Raw genomic sequence first — 18,670 nt, forward strand, 5'->3', positions numbered from 1 at the left:
AACAACACTCAACTCAGAGCACAGTGGGGATTGCTAAATATTCATGCTGGTGGAACTCATTCCAGCACATATTCATTCGATACACCTGCACAGTCTAAGCTATTACAAGGACTGTCCTAAAAATATTTCTACAAAGATAACTGGATACTTTTCACTATCAGAGGTACAATCAATATGGTTATGATTGTAGTTTCGGAGAAACATCAATTAGCACTCAATTCTTGAGTAGTCAGCGATACCAATACCAAGTAAAAAAAACACTAGTACGTTTCAAATTGATCAAATATATCATTTTAAAGAAAGACATATATGCCATAATATAGCAATTTTCCTTTCAATTGTATGAAATCATGGCCATTGACTATTCTTCAAATTTCGAATGTCTAGTTCCAGACTAATAAAGTCAAAGTCTGCTTTATTGTCAATTTCTTCACATGCCAAGACACACAAAGAAATCGAAATTACGTTCCCACTTCCCACTTCCCACTATCCCACGGTGACAAGACATAGTACACAATATACATACGTACAAGTAAACAACACAAAAAAATAAAAACAAGAAGGCACAAACAATGAATAAATAAGAGTGATGAATAAACAATAAATAACATGATAAATAAGAGGAGCAAAAATCGAGCAAGTGTGCATACAGCAGACAGTCAGAATATAGCGCAAAAGTACAGGACGCTACGCAGAAGGGGGGAGAGAGTTCAGGATCCTAACAGCCTGGAGTATGAAGCTGTTGGTGAGTCTGGTGGTGCGGGAGCGCAGGCACCTGTACCTCTTCCCAGAGGGCAGAAGTTCAAACAAAGAGTGAGCGGGGTGGCTCACATCACTCACAATCGTGGTCGCCTTGCGGTTGAGATGGGAGGTGTAAATGTCCTTCAGGGAGGGGAGTGAAGCACCAATAATCTTACCAGCCGTGTTCACTATGCGCTGCAGGGCCTTCATGTTGTATTCAGCGCAGCTACCACCCCAAACAGCGACAAGAGGAGTATCAATGTGATGCCATCCAGCTTCATGCATCTTCAGTGACTATATCACGTAGTATCATGTAGGTTGTTTCTGACCTCTGTTAAAAGTGCTTCTCTGAACTTGTCAAACGTTTTCCCAGGGCAACCTCTTACATTAGCTCTCTGAAGGCCTTGTCAACATAATTGACTGCTTACTTTCTCCAGTCTAGTCGATGCCGCACTGACCTCTTCTGCCCCCACAGGCAAGATGAGGGGCTCGAAGGCAGAGGCAATCCAGAAACAGTTTTTACAATGCCGTCTTATGTTGTTGAGAGGGGATGAGGGATTTCTGGGTCATTAAGGTGCAATGAAACACTGGAGAACTATTGAGTTCACTTTTTTGGGGGTTATTCCAGAAAAGGTTTGTATGTTGGCTCCCTGTGTTTTAATTTTGGAATGTTCTCTAGGAAGGAATAAAAGCTGGCAAGACTGCAATCTCAACTTGCTGTTAAAACAATGAGATTTCTTTTAGACGTACCCAAATAAAGGAAGTCAATGTTCATTCTTTTCTTCCCCCTGTTTCAACTACACAATCATAAATGTTAAATCAAAACCTTATAATAATAATTTGAACCTGTAACATAGCTCTTTGGGTTGGCTCATATTAGTTGTCCCTTCCCCAAGGTCATCAAGGGTCAAGCTGGGTCAGGCTTCTGGAATAGGTTTCACACATATAACAGTTGTGCAACACATGGAATAAAATTATCTATGTCAAAGTTACCCTGGGAAATATGTCTAACTTAATCCACATTGTTCTGTTGTATTATGAACAAATACCAAACATGCCCGTTTCGTTGTTTGAGCCAGAATGGTTGCCAGTCAATTGCAGGGCACTTATAGACAACTACCCAATTTCACTCACATCTACGGACAATTTAGAATGTTAATAAAATATTAATTATTGATATTAAATAAATCATAATACAAATATCCGTTTACCAGAATTTATTGGTGTTAACTTTCCCATTTTTAAGCATTGGTTGATCCTGACCAAACTTTACAAAGGAAATAAAGCAGCAGACCAACTGACTCAACAGTTCCACACTTGGAGTTTACGTCAACAATATTTGCTATGGCGTGTTGGCAGGTGAGAAATAGCGGAGTCAAATTGATATCAACTGTTGCTGTCAACATTATTTTCTCATGTTGACCCAATGACTTTTTCCATTAGGCAAGGTGGTCTAAAGGTTACAAGATTTCCAACTGAACTCTATGGGTAAAGATATTTGCACCCCAGACTGGAAACAAATCAGAAATATTTTCTCATCATTAACTACAAATCCTGCTCTTCTAAAAATAGATGTACAGTACATATATTCTTAAAGATCTGATTTTTTTTTTCCCCCCAACACCTTTTTGGTGAGCACTGGAGCGGCACGCTAGCACTCTATTATCGACCGGTTGCCACATGCCTGTTGGTGCAAGCCTGACTGGAGCCAAAAGCCTTTTTTCTTATCTTAACATGAAGACGAAAAAGGGGACAAACATTATCTCACTGAGGGCGCCTCTTCAGATCACTTGTAAATTTGTTACGTGATATTATATTTGTTTTCAACCGACAACTTGTCATTTTCCAGACTACGCCATGACTACCAGTTGCTAAGCAACCAGCTAAGACTTAAGCAAGTTACTGGTTCCAGACAAAGTCGTGCCTCAGTATTCACATGTGTTAGTGAGCCCCTGGGTTGTTGATAAGGGAAAGTTGGAGCCAAGGGCTGTTTTTATTGACAGCCTTAATGTGAAAATAACAATTAGTAAAAGTGTACTTTTATTGAAATTAACAAGATACCTGGGGAGTTTTTATATGAAACTAATTGCTATCCACGCTAAAGTTAGTCAAAATCCGGTATGGACCAGGATTTTGTATTTACACATGGAAAATTAACCTAATTTAATAAATAAATGCCTTTCAGCTTTAAAATGATTGAATTAAAGTATTTTCTGAATTTCCTTTCTGCCAGGCTTTTACTGCAGCCGCTGTTACTTTCTGCTTGTCTGTGGGTCTTGCTCCCTTCATTCTTGTTTTTTCAGTAACAGGGAAGTTGGCTTTATTTGTGTTTGTGGAGGCAAAGCAACAGAAGGATCTCGAATGGCTAAGTCACTTGCCTGGTCTGTTTAAAAATGATCTTCCAATGACAAGGTTATAATTTCATTTCTTAGGAGGAAAAAAAAGAGGAATAAAAACAGCTGAAACAATTTCTAGCAGACTCAGCCAGAATGATCAAAAGAAGTAAGTGCTTGGATTCTTTTCACCGCAATACATTTGGCAGGCTTCAACCATCTAAGATGTTTTGAGTACATTTATGTATGTTATGCAATTCTTTAATGATGGGAAATGTGATTTTGACAGTCAGGTATTCAGTGTTTTGAATATTGAGAAGCAGTTTTGTTTGTGTGTGGTGCATATCTTCTTTTTCAGTCCCTTGCCTTGTCTTGACTGATCTTGGTGACACAAATTAGAAATCCAGTGCGGTGCCTCTCTCCAACAGGTATTTTCTTGATTAGAGTGTTGTTACAAATCATACAAGAGTCCTCGTCCTAGATATTCTTTAATCACCCAAGTTTGCCAGCTCGGTTTGCTCTAGTTTCATAAATATCAAATCTACGATTGAGGTTTTTCACAAATTACATCTTGTGTGAATGTTTAATGTTATACTGTGCATATTTAACATTTAATGTATGCGCAAAAACAGCTTTCATTAAAAAGCAGAGTGGATTTTATCAGGTGTATGTTCAGTGAAATTAGCCGCAATCGTATGAACAAGCTTGGAGGGGCTTTTTGCACATATCGCTGTGACATCATATCAGTTGCAGATAATTCAGTTTACTCTTTTGCAATTTTGCGCAGTGACAGCTGTGTACACCTGTACATTTTCCCAAGTAAACAACTGAGACACCCCCAGCCCCTAATCTTAACCCCGCCCTCCCCACATCCCAGGACCTGCTTTCCCGGACACTGCAGTGCATGAAAACACTAGCTCCAGGAAATAAAATTGATTTGGATTACAAAGGTCAGGCAGCCCCTATGACAAAGTTAAAGTTAAGCAGCAATATGTTGTGAGGTTTTTTTGTGTTACTTCAAGGAGCTGAAACAGAAAGAGAAACACATCCTGTACCTATCCGTTTATATTTAATTGACACTAATAATGCCAAATACACCTAAAAAAAAAAAGAGAGAACTTAAATACACATAGACGACTAGGATTTTATAAAATTTAATAACAGGAAACGTTCATACTGACAATAATAAAAATATTACAACCCTCCTATTCTCTCACTAACTGGAATTGTTTATTATCAAACTGATCAACTATATCTAACATCATCAGAATGGTAGAAGGAATATTGACTCGCAAGAACAGGTAAAAACCCCTAAATTTGTTGCTCGGTGCTTTAGGGGAGGATTTAGAAGGAGTGGAGCTCTTTACAAGCCTTAGGCTTCGTCTCCCTCCTTGCACAGTTATTGATATGTGCTAAACAATAAACTAACTAACTAAACTAAACTAACCCTCCATGCAAAAACCCCCAGCGATTTTCTGTCTAGTATTCTTTGTTTGCTTCTTAACAGCACATTACTTAAACTACTTGGGGGGGGAAAACACTTTCCATTGCAGATAAGAGCGCAGATGGACAGCAGGATATGAATAGTTGTCTATCACATGTTCACTATTTGTTTGTCTCCCATTTGAGATGTTCAGATCAGGAGCATAAACTAGGCTTGTGATGGAAAAAGTAGACCTCAACTCATGTTTGTTTTTGTTCGTTTAATCTGATCGAATGGAATCTATTATTATTATGAACTGTTGTGAAATTTCAGATGTCTTTAGATGTGCTAAGATGAAGGGCTTAATATTTTTGACAGTGCAGAGAAACTGCATACTTCATCTGAAAATAAACGGCACAATGACAAAATAGCTGTCATTTGATCCCTCCAAAACATGTAGTCTCAGGCACAGCGCCTCGGGGTACAATTAAAAATGTACTCTGAGCGCGCTCTGCTACACTCCGGACCGTTGGGCAAACTCAGAGCTTTTTTAAATGTGCTGTTCACAGATGGAGCCGACTGGCTGCTCTGGCTGGCGAGAAAAAGATGCAGATCAGTCAAGATGCAAGGGTTGTGGGATGAAAGAGGATTTAAACAACCTCATTCACTATTCTCAATCTAGCCTATTCCACTTACTGACCTGGAATAGCTGACAGAGCCTAGCTTTAGCTAAAGCAGCAATGATTTACAGCCTCAAGGCCAGGTGACAGTGAACATGGTAGCAACCCGCTGCTGGAAATCAAAGAAACATTTCTGACATGCAGGCTATGTAATGTACATTTAATTCAACAGCATGGGCACAATTGACTGATTTCCATAGTACATACACACGTAGTACAGCGTGGTTTGGAACAGTGCTAAGCATTAAAATTTACTTTCATTGAAGTGTTCGTAACAAACATGGATGTATGGAGTAAAAACACTTTTTGTGATTTGCCACAATATCTTTATCTGTTTCCTGACAAATGCTTTCTTCTCATCCTCATTCCAAATTGATGCTAGTAAATGGTGAGATTTGACTTTTTTTGTCCTTCGCATATATTGTTGCAGGAAAACACCGCAGTCATTTACCAACTTTTTTTTTATGTTGAATATCAGATTTATCAATTCATTTCTCATACAGCAGTCAGCACATTTGTCGCTTTTTGTGTCATTTAGTCCCAGTAAAAGCGATACAGACCCTGTCACGCAGTGACCAAGGTACCATTCAAAACAAAATAATGTTTTATGAAAGTCAAAAAGTTCCCTGGTGCTGCTTTAAGTCGTCACTGTCACTGATAGAGAAGTGAATGCGTTTATGAGACTTGAATGTATTTTAAGTGCAGGACCCAGAATAAATGGACGGAACTTCCAAGAAGTTTTCTAGCGCTATTTAGTGGTGCAATACGAAATCACGGCTAATTTGTTGGATATCATTTAGTGAACTATTTTTAAATATATTGTTTTAAGACAAAGATACGATTTATTTGTGTTAAAATAAAACTTGAAACATTTTTGTAACCAAGAACAGTCTTGTCTACAAGTATATAAAAAAGGGAGGGGAAGTGATCCAAAAGAATGAGGTTAGGCTCAACATTTCACATTCATAAAGGATGTCCAGGACAGCAAGGGGAATATAACAAAGGATGTTTGGATTAATGCATGATAAAAGAGTGAAAGATGAGGAACTGAAATGACAAAGTGTGGAATCAAGGCCTCAGCTCCTGCTTTAACTTGCTCATTCATCTTGAGAAGATAGCGGGAGTGGGAGGGTTGAGATGGGAAGAGATTGATGAGAGAAAACCCTAGATCTGCCATCAATGAATGGTAAAAAAGATTTTTAAAAACAAAACAAATTAACTTCAAATAGAATGGTAAAAAAATGGCATAACGGGAAAAATAAGCAAGATTGAAGAGGGACCGACACAAACAAGTGCAAGACTGGCAAAACGAAGTAGAATGGTAAGGAATCTAGATAGGATTAGAATGGAGATAAACAACAAGGAGAGTGAAGCGATGGGGAGATTAAGAAAGGAAATCAGACAAGATGAATGGATGTGAGGCACAGAGGAAAAATAAAGGAAGATAAATGAGAAAGAAAGATCGATATCTGAAAGGTAGGCATGATGGGTTTATTTATGCATCATAACAGTCAAGTCCTGGTCGCCCACCCCGACCAACCCATCTTATACAATTTAATGATTAAGTGAATTTTTTTCACACTGGACTCCGTAAAACACACACAGACACACAAATCACTAAGTACTGTGCACATGCAAATATGAACATTTATTGTTCAACCACATTCATTTGTTTTAAAAGGTTCTTCGTCCAGATTGCTTACCAGCAGCATTTCCCTAAAAGAAAAAGAGGGCTTGCTCTGAGTTTCAAAAATAATAATAATAGGGAATAGAAATGATTTTAGTCCAAAACATACATTTTGTAAGACGAATACAGACACACAGACACATTTTCTCCCTCTCTTTCTCTCACTATACATACACACATACACCCATTTTAATTATCCCGCGGGTTAACATAAAGCATCATTGGGTTCCTGAAATGCGCAACATAAATCCAAGATGTCATTATCATTAGTCTCTTCATCATTTGAAAATGCACCAAATGCAGAACTTACATGAAATTCGTTCATCCTGCATATTTTGGCAAAAAGTGACAAATGTCCACATGCCACAACTTTGCAAGGCTTTTCCACGTGCCGAAAGCCATCAATCACCTTTAGAGGGGAAAACACACGTTGATTTGATAAAAGATAGATTAAATGAATATGAATGAATGGACAAATGAATGAATGGAGTGTCGTGGGAGTGCTTACCGGTACATTGGTTTGCTTGTCTAAAAGGAGCAGCTCTCTTTTTCCTCCAGGGTTCAATCCATATGACCAGTGCTGACTATAGATTACTTGCATTGACGTTGTCAAAATCAACAGCCACAGCACCAAGGACTTCATGGTTTTACTCTGCACAAGACAAAGGTGTCGATACAATATGATTAAATGGAAATCCTTCCATAACTTATAAACATCATAGATTTTGAAAAGTCAAATTTTACCTTTTGTTGTAAGAGGAAAGCTTCTTTCAGTTGTCTGCTGTCCTTAGCAAACCCTGCAAGGTATATATTTGGTTTTCTTTCCTGCCAAAGCTCATTCATTTCACTGCAGGGGGTCGCAAAGTGGGATTAAGCAGTCCTGACCTTCAGGGCAAGCAAAAAATTAATATCCTCTTAAAAGATACATCTCCAAAATTAGAATATCATAAGGGGTTCGGAATATGGTTGGAAGTAAAAATGAGGTAAAATTCGTCACCTTAGCGTGAAAGACAGTATTTCATTATATTTTTTTTAATGTCATCTTTATGATTGTAAACAAATAAAAATTCTAATCGACTTGCATTGTATAATGCACAAGAAACAATCAAAATTATTTTTATGATCAGAATTAGCCTTCTAAAAAGCGTGTTCATTCATATGCAGCCAATACTTGCTTGGAGCTACTTTGGTATGAATTGCGGAGGTGATTTTCAGCTGTTCCACAATATTTTATTTAATTAGGACACTTGCACATTGGAGAAGCTATACTTGCGTCGATATTCCAAGACTTGTATGAAATAAAGTGTGACAAATGATGGCCAAAAAAAAAAAGACAAAGAAGAATCCTTTACTTTCAATGAGTTTATTTCTAAGAGTCAAATAATGGAAAAGTATTTCCACAGTCAAGTGCAATAATCATGAACAAGCAGCTCTACACCCCCGCTTCAAAACAAATCAACCATCCGCAATGTTTTCAAATAAATAATCAGATCACTTCATACCAACGGTGTAATTCGCCAACATTACCTTCATCAATCACTCTCACAAGCTTGGTACCTTCTGTTAAATAGAGTAAAAAAATATGTATTGCATCAGAGCAGCGCTGAAATACAGCTAAATATTTTGACTGGTCAAAGACAAACAAATACATGTAGACAGAGACAATCCAACAAAGAGGAGATTGTTCCTTGACAAAAGAACATCTCTCTATATCTATTTACAATCTTTTTTTGGAAAGTTTAGGAAGCACTGGATTCAATGTACATAGGAATACACAATTTACATTTTTGGGGATGAAAAGATATACTTGTGCAAATAGGTTCAAAGCATGCTTAAGTATTTATACATGGAGAATTACTGACAACAATGGCCCTGATTATGTGTCTACAACCTTTGGGCAAAACAAGATGACTATTTTCGTCTCTCTTGATTTGAAAAGTAAGATGTGACTTTGACCTACATGAACATTTTAGTACGCGGTGCCACAGTTGGACACTGTACATGCTAATGGATCACTGATGCAAAAAAAAAAAAGAGGTAGATCCACAGAGGACAAGGATAAAAACAACAATCAGCTTTTTGAGCACAAAATATTGAGTGCTGTAACAGAACATGATTGGTGCAACCTGCATACCTGAGCCGTGTTGACATCTTGCTAGTGACGTAGTTCCACAGCAGCATTTTGAGCCTTGACACTTTGAACCTTTGGCTTTCGATTATAAAGTGTTGTATCAGGCCAAAGTTACTTTTGGTGAAAAGTACAGCAACACAGTCATTTTTACGTGACACAGCTGCTGATTCATTTAGAAGCAGCAACCATTGTCTGGTTTGAATGCCTATCAAATCAGTTACTATATTGTGCTAGAGACTAAATGATGTCATTGTATTGCATTCAGACACTTCTACACACACTGGAGAAATGATTTTCTTTTATAATGTACGTATGTATGTGGATAAATAGCCCCTCCATGAGTCATCACATTATTGTGGTGGAGAGGTTTATGTCACACTGATCCTCAGAGCTAAGCTGCCTGGGTTTCTAGGCCCCTGTCAGGGTTGCTCATGACAGACAGGCACCAGACAAAGTAGATATCAAGAAGACTCTATTTTGAGTGAAGCATGGTGTCTGAGGTCAGATTTGCGTTTGTGTGGGTCAACGTTCGCCTTCGTCTACCCCGTTCCCCCTTCTAACCTCCGCTGCCATGTTCGACCCTTTCTCAATTAACATCATGAGGAGAAGTCGTAACGGGCGCGTTCAACGGGAACTCCGATTTCGGATTCAGGAGGATCAGTGTGGTTTTTGGCCTGGCTGTAGAATAGGTGAGCAGCTCTACACCGTCAGAAGGATCCTTGACGATGCATGGGAGTTCGCCCAACCAGTCTACATGCGCTTTTGGACTTGGAGAGGCCGTTTGATCGTGTCCCTTGGGGGATCTTGGGAACGGTGCTCCAGCACTGCAGGGTACTGAACGCCCTAGTATTTAGTCCATGTAGACTGGTGTCAGAGTTTGGTGCACAAATCTTGGCTTCCCTGCTTAACCTGCTTCCCCTGCAACCCAACCCCAGCTAAGCGAAAGAAGATTGATGGATAGATGAACACACACTAAGGAAAACACCCTGGATAAATAGTGTGATATCTAAAGCGAACATGAGGTTGGTAGAATGTCAGTGAAGTGCATACGATTACCTGCGCGAAATGCAGGCAAAAAAAAAAAAAAAGTTGAGACTGAGAGCATATACCATCAGAGGCTGTAGAGATTAAAGGAGTGGCTGAGTTGACGTGCATGCTCAGTTATCGAACGCTCTGCGACATGTGCAGCGGCGTTAGCATCTCCTCAAAGATGGCTCCTTTCACATTGGACCCCCTCAGGTTAGCCTCTTGTAGATCACAGCCAGACAGGTCGCAGTTCTGCAGCAAAGAAGCACATAATAGTATTGGGATCAAAAACTATTGGAAACCTCGCTGTGATATGACGAGTCCGCAAGCCAAGGTTTAATTAAATCACTTGTTCCTAGCCACGTGTGTCGTCCATCTAACTCAAGGCTGAAATTAGTATTGTCTGCAAAATCAACAAACAAATCTGATGTGATATTTGTGAGTGATACTGGTGCTGGGTAATCTAGTGCATTGGTTCTTAACCTAGGTTCAATTGGGTTCATGCATTTGTTGGTTTAGTATTTTGAACAAGGTGATGTTCATGCCCGGCTCATTTTGTGCACCAGTAAAAAACATTGATGTCTTGCATTTGAAAAAAAATATTTTAGTTTTCACTAAAGAGGGGTTCAGAGAATGCGCATGGTGGTGTTCGGTATCTCCAACATGGTTAAGAACCACTGCTCTAGTGGGATAATGCACATGATTTAAGAATAAAAAAGAAATGTTACATTAGCAATTTAATAAGTATTAATCGCTCTGATGGACTCATCTCACCTCAAGATCCGTCCCTGCTAAAGTGGCACCCCGCAGGTTGCAATTTTTCAGCTTTGCATTTTTCAGAGTGGCCACCCGCAGGTTAATGCCGGTCATTTGACTTCCTTCCATGTCGACTCCTTTCAGATTAGCACCTATTGGCAAAAATATTGACTGGTAACAAACCACATCACAACAAAAGACCACCACATCTGCCTTGCTTAAAGATTTGATGGGTTACCTTCCAGGTTGGCCTTCAGCCCAGAGGGATCTTCAAAATTGCATCCTTTAAGAGAGGCACCTTCGGCATTGGAGCAGAGCATCTTCACACCTTGTAAGTTAGCACCCTTTAAGACACAGCGTGTTTTATTGAAAATGTCAAGATTATTTCTCACTTTGGAGATCCATGTGTGTGCTTCTTATGTGCTTAATTGGGTTAGTGTGGGTGCATGTGTGGACAGAACTTCACATGACTGAGAGAGAGGGAGGTGTGAAGGGGCTCTATTGTTCAATGACGTAATCTCAACTATTCATCCATCTATCTATTTTCTGAACAGCTTGTCCTCAGTAGGGTCACGGGTAAACTATTACAGCTGCCTTTGGGGAAGAAGCGATATATACTCTATAGATCTTATAAAGCTCTGGAGAGTGACGTACAGAGCTTTGTACTGGTTGCCAGCCAATCGCTGGGAACGCAATCGACTGTACTCAAATTCCAAATGACACTCAGCAAATCTTTGAGAAGTTAGTGTAAAAACTGTAAAACAGACCAACTCACATCCAGGTTGGCTCCGGACAGATCGGCCCGCTCCAGATTGGAACAGCACAGGTTGGCGTGTGTCAGATTGCAACGGCTGAGATTCGCCATCTTAAAATTGATGTAGCGCAAATCAAGCCGGGACAGATCCGCGCCACTGAAATTAAGACCCTAAAATAGTAAACAAGAGGATCATACACACGCATCGTTTTTTGAGATCATATCTTAATCATATCTTTTGACCAAAACCAAAATATAATTCAGTCTAATCGTCTGTCTTATGCACACAACTAAACAACACATGTACGTAATTATTTACATAAATTGTATTCAAATGAATATATAGGGTTTAAATGATTCGTCAGCATTTGACAATTAGCTGTTACAATCTACAGCACACTAACCAGCTACAGCATTATACCCAGCCATGTGCTTAATATAACAGGAGCTAAATAAACAATTCTGACAAACTTATTTTGTAAAATACACGTCACTATGACATTAATTCCATTCTTTTAGTGTCAACCATAACTGAAGATTAATATCTTTGTAAAGACAGAATATTTGATATCAATTTTGTAATGTGCAAGCGATCAAAGTACTGGCTTGTCTGCGCATTATGAAGTCTTACTATGGTCTGACTATACATATTTCATCTCCTTTCTTCAGTCTCCAGACTTTGTAACGTGAGAGTTTCCTTAACACATAAATCACAGGTCTTGGACTGACAAATAATCACATTTCATGAACAAATCTATGGGATGCATTTGATGCTCCCTTTAGCCCGGAGCCATGTGATGCAGTCAGCTCATTATATACCGTATTGATATTTTTAAAGTTGTATTACCTGGCAACGGAGCTCAGACTTGGTGGGTGTAGCCAAAAGAAAACGCACAAACTCCTTGCGGGAAATGGGAGAATGGTCTTCGGGCGGCTGGGAGTTCTGGTGTGCATGTATGACTGGTCAGTGCACACAGCTCAGCCAGAACGACACATCTTGAGAACGTCAAACTGCATTACCTTGATGACCAATTCCAACTGATCGGCAAGTTGCTCAATTCCAAAAAAACGAGCCTCCTCAAGAACACCTGGAAGACATGACATCACTGTTCTGTAGTTGAAATACGGGTAAATGCAATATTTGCAATAATTGCAAGATTTAATATGTCCTCTACCCATGGGTTTTCTTAAGAAACGCTAGCAAGAAAATTAATGGGCATTACAATACACAATACCAGATTTATTTGACATATTTACATACATGTTTTGGCTTAGGTTAGGTAAATTAATCTTGAATAACGATAAAAGACTGCTCAGTTATCTACCTCAATAAGAGTTCACTTGAAACTATTTGATTACAACAGTTATGTCAACAAATCTGTGGCTTCAACACTTCAACATTTCATTCCCAACTGTATGTTACTACATTGCAATGTAAATTTTAATTTGATTACTTGTTCGTCCATGCCATTCATTTATATTACGTATATTTAATCGTTCTAAACTTAGTCTTACCTCTGATATTTATGCCCTCATTGATAATAAGCTGACCATGCCTCAAGTAATTAAGAATGGGCTCAAAGTATTCAGGGCTGCGGTCGATGAGGTAGGCCCCATGCTCATCTTGCTTGTTTCCCCACACATCTGCAGCAAAGAGACAAAATAATTATCGCCAGAGAAATAACTTCGACAAAGGCTCAGATTGAATTGGAAACAAGAGTTGGGTAGCTTTAATGCTCTAGTGTACCTTTCTCTCGAAACATGTGAGCTAGCATACTCTCTGGCTCTTTGCTGACCAGGGTACTCCTAATATACAAAGGGATACAAACAATACAAATTTGAGTGACTACAATTTGAAGACACAAGAGAGTGTGTGAGAAATACCTGGTAGTGGTGAAGAGACGACCACCAATATTCAGGGTTAACCAGTCAGTGTGAGCACCTTGTTGATCAGATCCAGCTTTGACTTCATTTGGAAATTCTTTGAGGAATTACAAGTGTTGTCTTCAGATTAACTCAGTGGAAGATAACAAAGTACAGACATTATGCAACTCACCAATAAATGGATCGCCCTCTGAGACATACAGCACGTCGTCATCTCTGTTAAATCCCAGGTAATACCATTTAGAAACAGGGCAATAAGGTTTCATTGACGTATGTTTGTTGTGTCCTCTTACCTGATTAGGGCAATGTCATCGATGAGACCTCCTTTTCCATTATATAAACAGGATGCTTTAATTCCTAATTTATTGCTGGCTACAGATAGTAAGTCAGACAAAGCCCCATAGACCGCTACAACCTGAGCAGAGAAAATACATTTACTATATTTATTTATGTTATAGTCTACAAGATTGGAACGAAATGGCTCATCAGCTTTGATGCAGGGCTTTCTGAGCCGCGATTGGGTGTGACTGGGCAGAAGAGTGGAGGAAACAGCCTTGAATTGGGGGGTGAATGACAATTTATGCGACAAATACTGGTACGAAAACCAACAAAACAGGTTAGTCAGATAGCAGGCCAAACGTACTCGCATAACAGCGAGTTGAGTTTTTACCTACCTTGCCATTTTTAGACGTCCCGTTAACGAATAACGTGACTCTTCTCATTTTTGCTCTTTGGTTATTGGTACTTTGTTGGAAATTTAAACACCACTTGCCTGTCAGCTAGCATGTACCTGAAGCTTACTAGCTAGCAAGAAAACACTTAATAACACGAGACTGCCGGTGCGTTCATGATATCTGGAATTAATGTAAACATTCAAATAATTGAAACAAGATCATTAATGACTGTTTTTGGAAACACTAATATTAATACATTTTCTGTAGTTTTTCATATATTGAGTCACGATTAATATTAAACGTGACCACAAAGTATTGAGATTATCTGTATCTACGATTAATTACAATGAACAACCGTCATTGAAGGTATCCTCTGACTGCCGCACTGCAATTGGTTGAGCAGGAACCGGCGTCATAGGTTTGCGACGTCAATGATGACGTTCCAAGTAGCGACATTGAATCGTATCGGTCTAGTATTTTGTTTACAAATAAGAGTTTCATCATTTATTGACTACATAAAATAACATATTTTCTTCAAATTAGTTCAAATGTATGTAAATTTACTATCAACGTTATTCGGTGAAGGCAGACCAGTTAATCCAATGGAACGCAAATTGCCATGGAAGGCAATTGTGTATTTAAACGCTTAAATGATGATGATAGAATTTTAGTCAGTGCACACAGACACAATGGCTTCTGATGGAGAACATTGTTGCTCGTGCTGCACCCTCCCTGTCTCTTCCAGTGTTTTCCAGACAGTGAATGAGATGGACTTTGAACGAGGTTTGTATCGTTTAACTATGAGACATTCGAGTTTAGATTGTGTATAGAGGTACACATCTTATCGTTTGCAGGTATCTGGTCTGCCGCCATGGATGGAGATTTGAGGCGGGTTCAGTCACTGATCCAAAAGGGCACTCATCCAAACCTCAGGGACTCAGCTAGATATACAGCTCTAGTTAGTTCCCCAAGATGTCATCATTGTATTTATTGTTCTTGATCCATGTATTAAAAGTGTTTCATTTGTGCACATTCTGTTTCAGCACTATGCAAGTCGCAGTGGTCATCTCACTGTATGTAAGTTTCTTCTCGAAAATGGTGCTTGTGCATCTCCTCAGACACCAGGCGGTGCCACGCCTCTCCATCGGGCAGCATTCTGCGGTCACGTGGATGTCGTTAGATTGCTGCTACTCCATAAAGCCGACCCAATGATCTCTGATGATGATGGTGCGTCTCCTCTACACAAAGTAAGATATACCTATCAGGACATAGTAATGGGCCCAATGATATTAAGATCCCTATGTTTTAACTGTTCTTGATGTTGTCTGTCAGGCTGCAGAACAAGGTCATGAAAAGGTGTGTCAGCTCCTTCTTGAGGCCTGTCCCACACTTTGCAGCCAGAAGAACAAAAGGCTCCAGCTACCCTTCCACATGGCCCCTCAAGAACATTTGCAGAAGATTCTGAAGCAATTCCAGTAGATTAATCCCACCCAAGACTAATTGAGCATTCGAAGGCTTGCTCTAAGAAGCAAGAACACGTACTACCCTGGAAACGTGTCCAGGGGGGTCCTTACTTTCTCAGATCTTCATAATGCCTTGTTACCACAATCCAAGTGTTCATGCCTCTGTCTAAATTGTCAGAATGTTGGTATTGTAACTGGGATTTTATGTTCAATTCTAATAATGACTGTTCTCTTTATTCTTGTTCCTATTACTAAAACCCTACATACTCTTATTTACATCTGCATTTGTTGGGCTAGTCATTTACTCTCATCTATTCCGTTTTTTTATGCATGCCAGGTGCACCATCTGTTTCCTGCGAGCGATTGGTTTTCCAAATGAAGAGAGGTTTTAAGCAGAAGAGACCGTTTTAATTCAAAAAGAGTTGAACGTTCTTGTGTTTTCATGTGAATGTTTACTGTGAATGTTTTACATGCGAGTTTAGCCTCTGCTGGCTGGTAGTATGAGGCCAGGCAGCAGGGGGAGCCATCAACTAAATGGACCTACTGCTTTGTCCAACCATGTGTGACCTCATCCAGTCTTCCTGCTCGTGTTAGAAAACTAGCCTGTCAGTCTGAAAGACCATAAAAAGCCAGAGTGGCTGCCACAGTTAATTTGAACACATTGCCTTACATAGGTAACTAAACAGCAGTGGGTTGACTCCTATTTTCCATTTGAGTTTTAAAAAATAATTGGGTCTCTCATGGTAGGAAAACTTACATGCAATATTTATTTTGTCACTTGCCAGCCATAATTTAAAAATTTTAACCTGTTTTTAAATGGTCTCGCATAAAAGGACTGCGTTACAGATGTCATTGGGAGGAAAAACCACAGTTGAGACTTTGTTGCTCATTCCACCCTTTTTTTCATCTTTCTTGTCAGACGGAAAACAAATATCTTGGTTGCAAAATATGGAGAAGATATGCTGTATCACTTTGTTTTAAGTTCTGCACGCCTACAGTACCAAACAATATCATGTTTATTGTAGTCACAATAGAACCGATATGCAGAGAGGGGAAAACAAAGAATGAAAAACTGGGAACACATCGGCCTTTCTATTAATATGAAACCAGATGGGGAAAATCTCATAATAGAATTCTACTTTGGTAGGAACCACATGTATTTTTTGGAGACAAATACTTCTCTCCTCTCCAGTGCAGTGCACTAGACAGAAACTAACTGCTCCCTTAAATCTGAGCAAGTTTCATTGGGGCCGGCCGGTGGGTGGTGTTTCCAAACTACCTTCTAAACCACATCCAGTGCGGCGACTGGACGGGTGCCAGGCCACATCTGGAGCTCATTGCAGCTGACGCCACACAGCACAAGGAGATGGGGTGTCGGGGGGCAGATGGGGTGGTGTTGGGGGTGTTTGAGCTCAGAGGACTTTGCCAAGAGTGCTGTTTACATTCAGTGACGAATTCTTCCTCGCACACAGCCAAGAAGCACGATCGCCCAACTCGAATGAGTGAGCCTTTTTCCACCCAAATCAATGAATCATTCAGCATTCATTACGTTTTGAAGAAAAAGCTCATTTTGCTTTTTAAATTAGTTCTGGTCTTTACTGGCTCACCTGCTGGTTGATGTTAAGCCAGGTGATAGTATCATATGTGGTACATACAAATGTGGCACGTGAAAACAGAAAGAGAAATGTACTCTGTTTCTAACAGCTGTTTTTAACTCATCCTCATATGTTGACATGTCACTTTTTGGGATGTGGACAATGAAAAGGTATGATTCTTTATGCCTTTAGCTCTCAGAACTTTCATGTCATGTGGAGACAGAGGGAGGACTCCACAAGATGAGGAATTTGGATTACAGCTCTGTTTAGTGAGATTTATTTGGAAAGCAATGAAACTTCCTGGCCCGGAACCCACTTCCACCATAATGAGCCCAAGTTTAAGCAGGAATGGATGTTATTTTCATCCAAAATAGATGGCGGTCTGTTTGCAATTCTTGGGTGGATTTGGAACTTGTGTATAAAAGAAACAAAACAGAATGAGGTGGGAAATAACAGTCGTTCTACATTTCTACAGTTTGGAGATTAAAATGAATGCTGCTAGTTCATGTACCTGCAATGCCCCAGTACTACTGTGCATGGCTGTAAACTTGTTTTCCATGATATAAGGATGGTCTGCACCTTTTTTAAATGATCTTTTCAGTAGCTCAAGCCTTCCAGCTGCCCTGGCAGAGCTACCCTGGCAGAGCTGGACCCTCCTGTCCTCACCTGAAGTAATCCGGTAAAAAGATGGCAGATGGCTACACATTAAGGATTCAGTATCAGAGACTGGCATGGAGGTCTGTCCTACGCATGTGTCTCATCTGCATAAGAGAATTGAAGTGGGAGTCAGGGTCCCGGGTGAGGATATAATCAAATCTGTGGGTGGGAGCTGCTTTTCGGAGATTAAGCATAATCCAATTTGGACCCCCTTGCAGGTATCTTGTCATCCTCTGTTTGAAGTGTTGCTCCATGTCTTTGACTTGCCAAGTAAGCAGGTGATAAGAACCAAAGGTCCAGTGACTGCTTCATGGATCATAGGCTTGTTGCATCCTCATGTGGTCCAAAATGGCGACAAGAAAAAAAACTACACTACAGAAACTTTCATTACACTCAGGTTTCCTCGTGAATAAAATTGCAATCAACTTGCCAGTGGTTTTGTAGTAGGTATATTTGAGAAGGGAGTTTATTTTTCTTTTACATTGGGCTGATTGCTTGGGTGGATGGTTTGTTTTTATTGATTATGGAGATGTAATCTCCTCGAAAGCAAGGCCAGACAAGCAAGTCATAAACTATACCATATGAGTCAGAGGACAATAATGAGGCTTTTGAGATCATATATCTACAGCCTATCACAGCACATGGCCATTAGAAAATGCTTTTCAAATTTGGCAGAAGTACGCTCCTTGCAATGTGATACTTTGTATTTTCATTCAAACATGGGTTTGCACATTTTTCTTTTCCAAAGCCATCATACAGCTTTTATGTTTTGGGGTGCTCCATGTACTGTACACAGATGGGGAGATGTTAAGCCCATTTGAGGGCTCTCCGGAATAACATAAAGCAGAACCGTTTTCTTCCCCAGC

At 39.7% G+C, this 18,670-nt stretch overlaps 3 protein-coding genes across 4 annotated transcripts; 1 reads left to right on the top strand and 2 right to left on the bottom strand.

The window, feature by feature from the left end:
• Positions 1-6,973: 6,973 nt before the first annotated feature.
• On the bottom strand, positions 6,974-7,508 carry LOC133154370 (progonadoliberin-1-like). The gene has a single exon (XM_061279008.1). It carries the CDS (start codon positions 7,505-7,507, stop codon positions 7,070-7,072), a length of 438 nt encoding a protein of 145 aa, XP_061134992.1. The 5' UTR covers position 7,508; the 3' UTR covers positions 6,974-7,069.
• Positions 7,509-8,211: 703 nt separating this feature from the next.
• On the bottom strand, positions 8,212-14,297 carry kctd9a (potassium channel tetramerization domain containing 9a). Its single transcript, XM_061278690.1, has 12 exons — positions 14,090-14,297; positions 13,709-13,830; positions 13,588-13,631; positions 13,416-13,512; positions 13,279-13,337; positions 13,047-13,175; positions 12,552-12,619; positions 12,379-12,474; positions 11,553-11,702; positions 11,016-11,121; positions 10,796-10,929; positions 8,212-10,273 (listed from the first exon to the last, which is right to left on the bottom strand). The coding sequence occupies exons 1-12, from the start codon at positions 14,135-14,137 to the stop codon at positions 10,157-10,159; spliced, it is 1,170 nt and encodes a 389-aa protein (XP_061134674.1). The 5' UTR covers positions 14,138-14,297; the 3' UTR covers positions 8,212-10,156.
• Positions 14,298-14,482: 185 nt separating this feature from the next.
• Positions 14,483-15,828, top strand: ankrd39 (ankyrin repeat domain 39). Of its 2 annotated transcripts, none has more exons than XM_061278692.1 (4): positions 14,483-14,872; positions 14,944-15,047; positions 15,208-15,336; positions 15,422-15,828. In XM_061278692.1, the coding sequence occupies exons 1-4, from the start codon at positions 14,779-14,781 to the stop codon at positions 15,566-15,568; spliced, it is 474 nt and encodes a 157-aa protein (XP_061134676.1). In that variant the 5' UTR covers positions 14,483-14,778; the 3' UTR covers positions 15,569-15,828. The 2 variants fall into 2 exon arrangements, with proteins under 2 accessions (XP_061134676.1, XP_061134675.1); XM_061278691.1 differs by having other exon boundaries at positions 14,487-14,872; positions 15,133-15,336.
• Positions 15,829-18,670: the final 2,842 nt, after the last annotated feature.

The sequence above is a fragment of the Syngnathus typhle genome, linkage group LG5 (genome assembly GCF_033458585.1).
Source record: "Syngnathus typhle isolate RoL2023-S1 ecotype Sweden linkage group LG5, RoL_Styp_1.0, whole genome shotgun sequence".
NCBI classification, from domain to species: Eukaryota; Metazoa; Chordata; class Actinopteri; order Syngnathiformes; family Syngnathidae; genus Syngnathus; species Syngnathus typhle.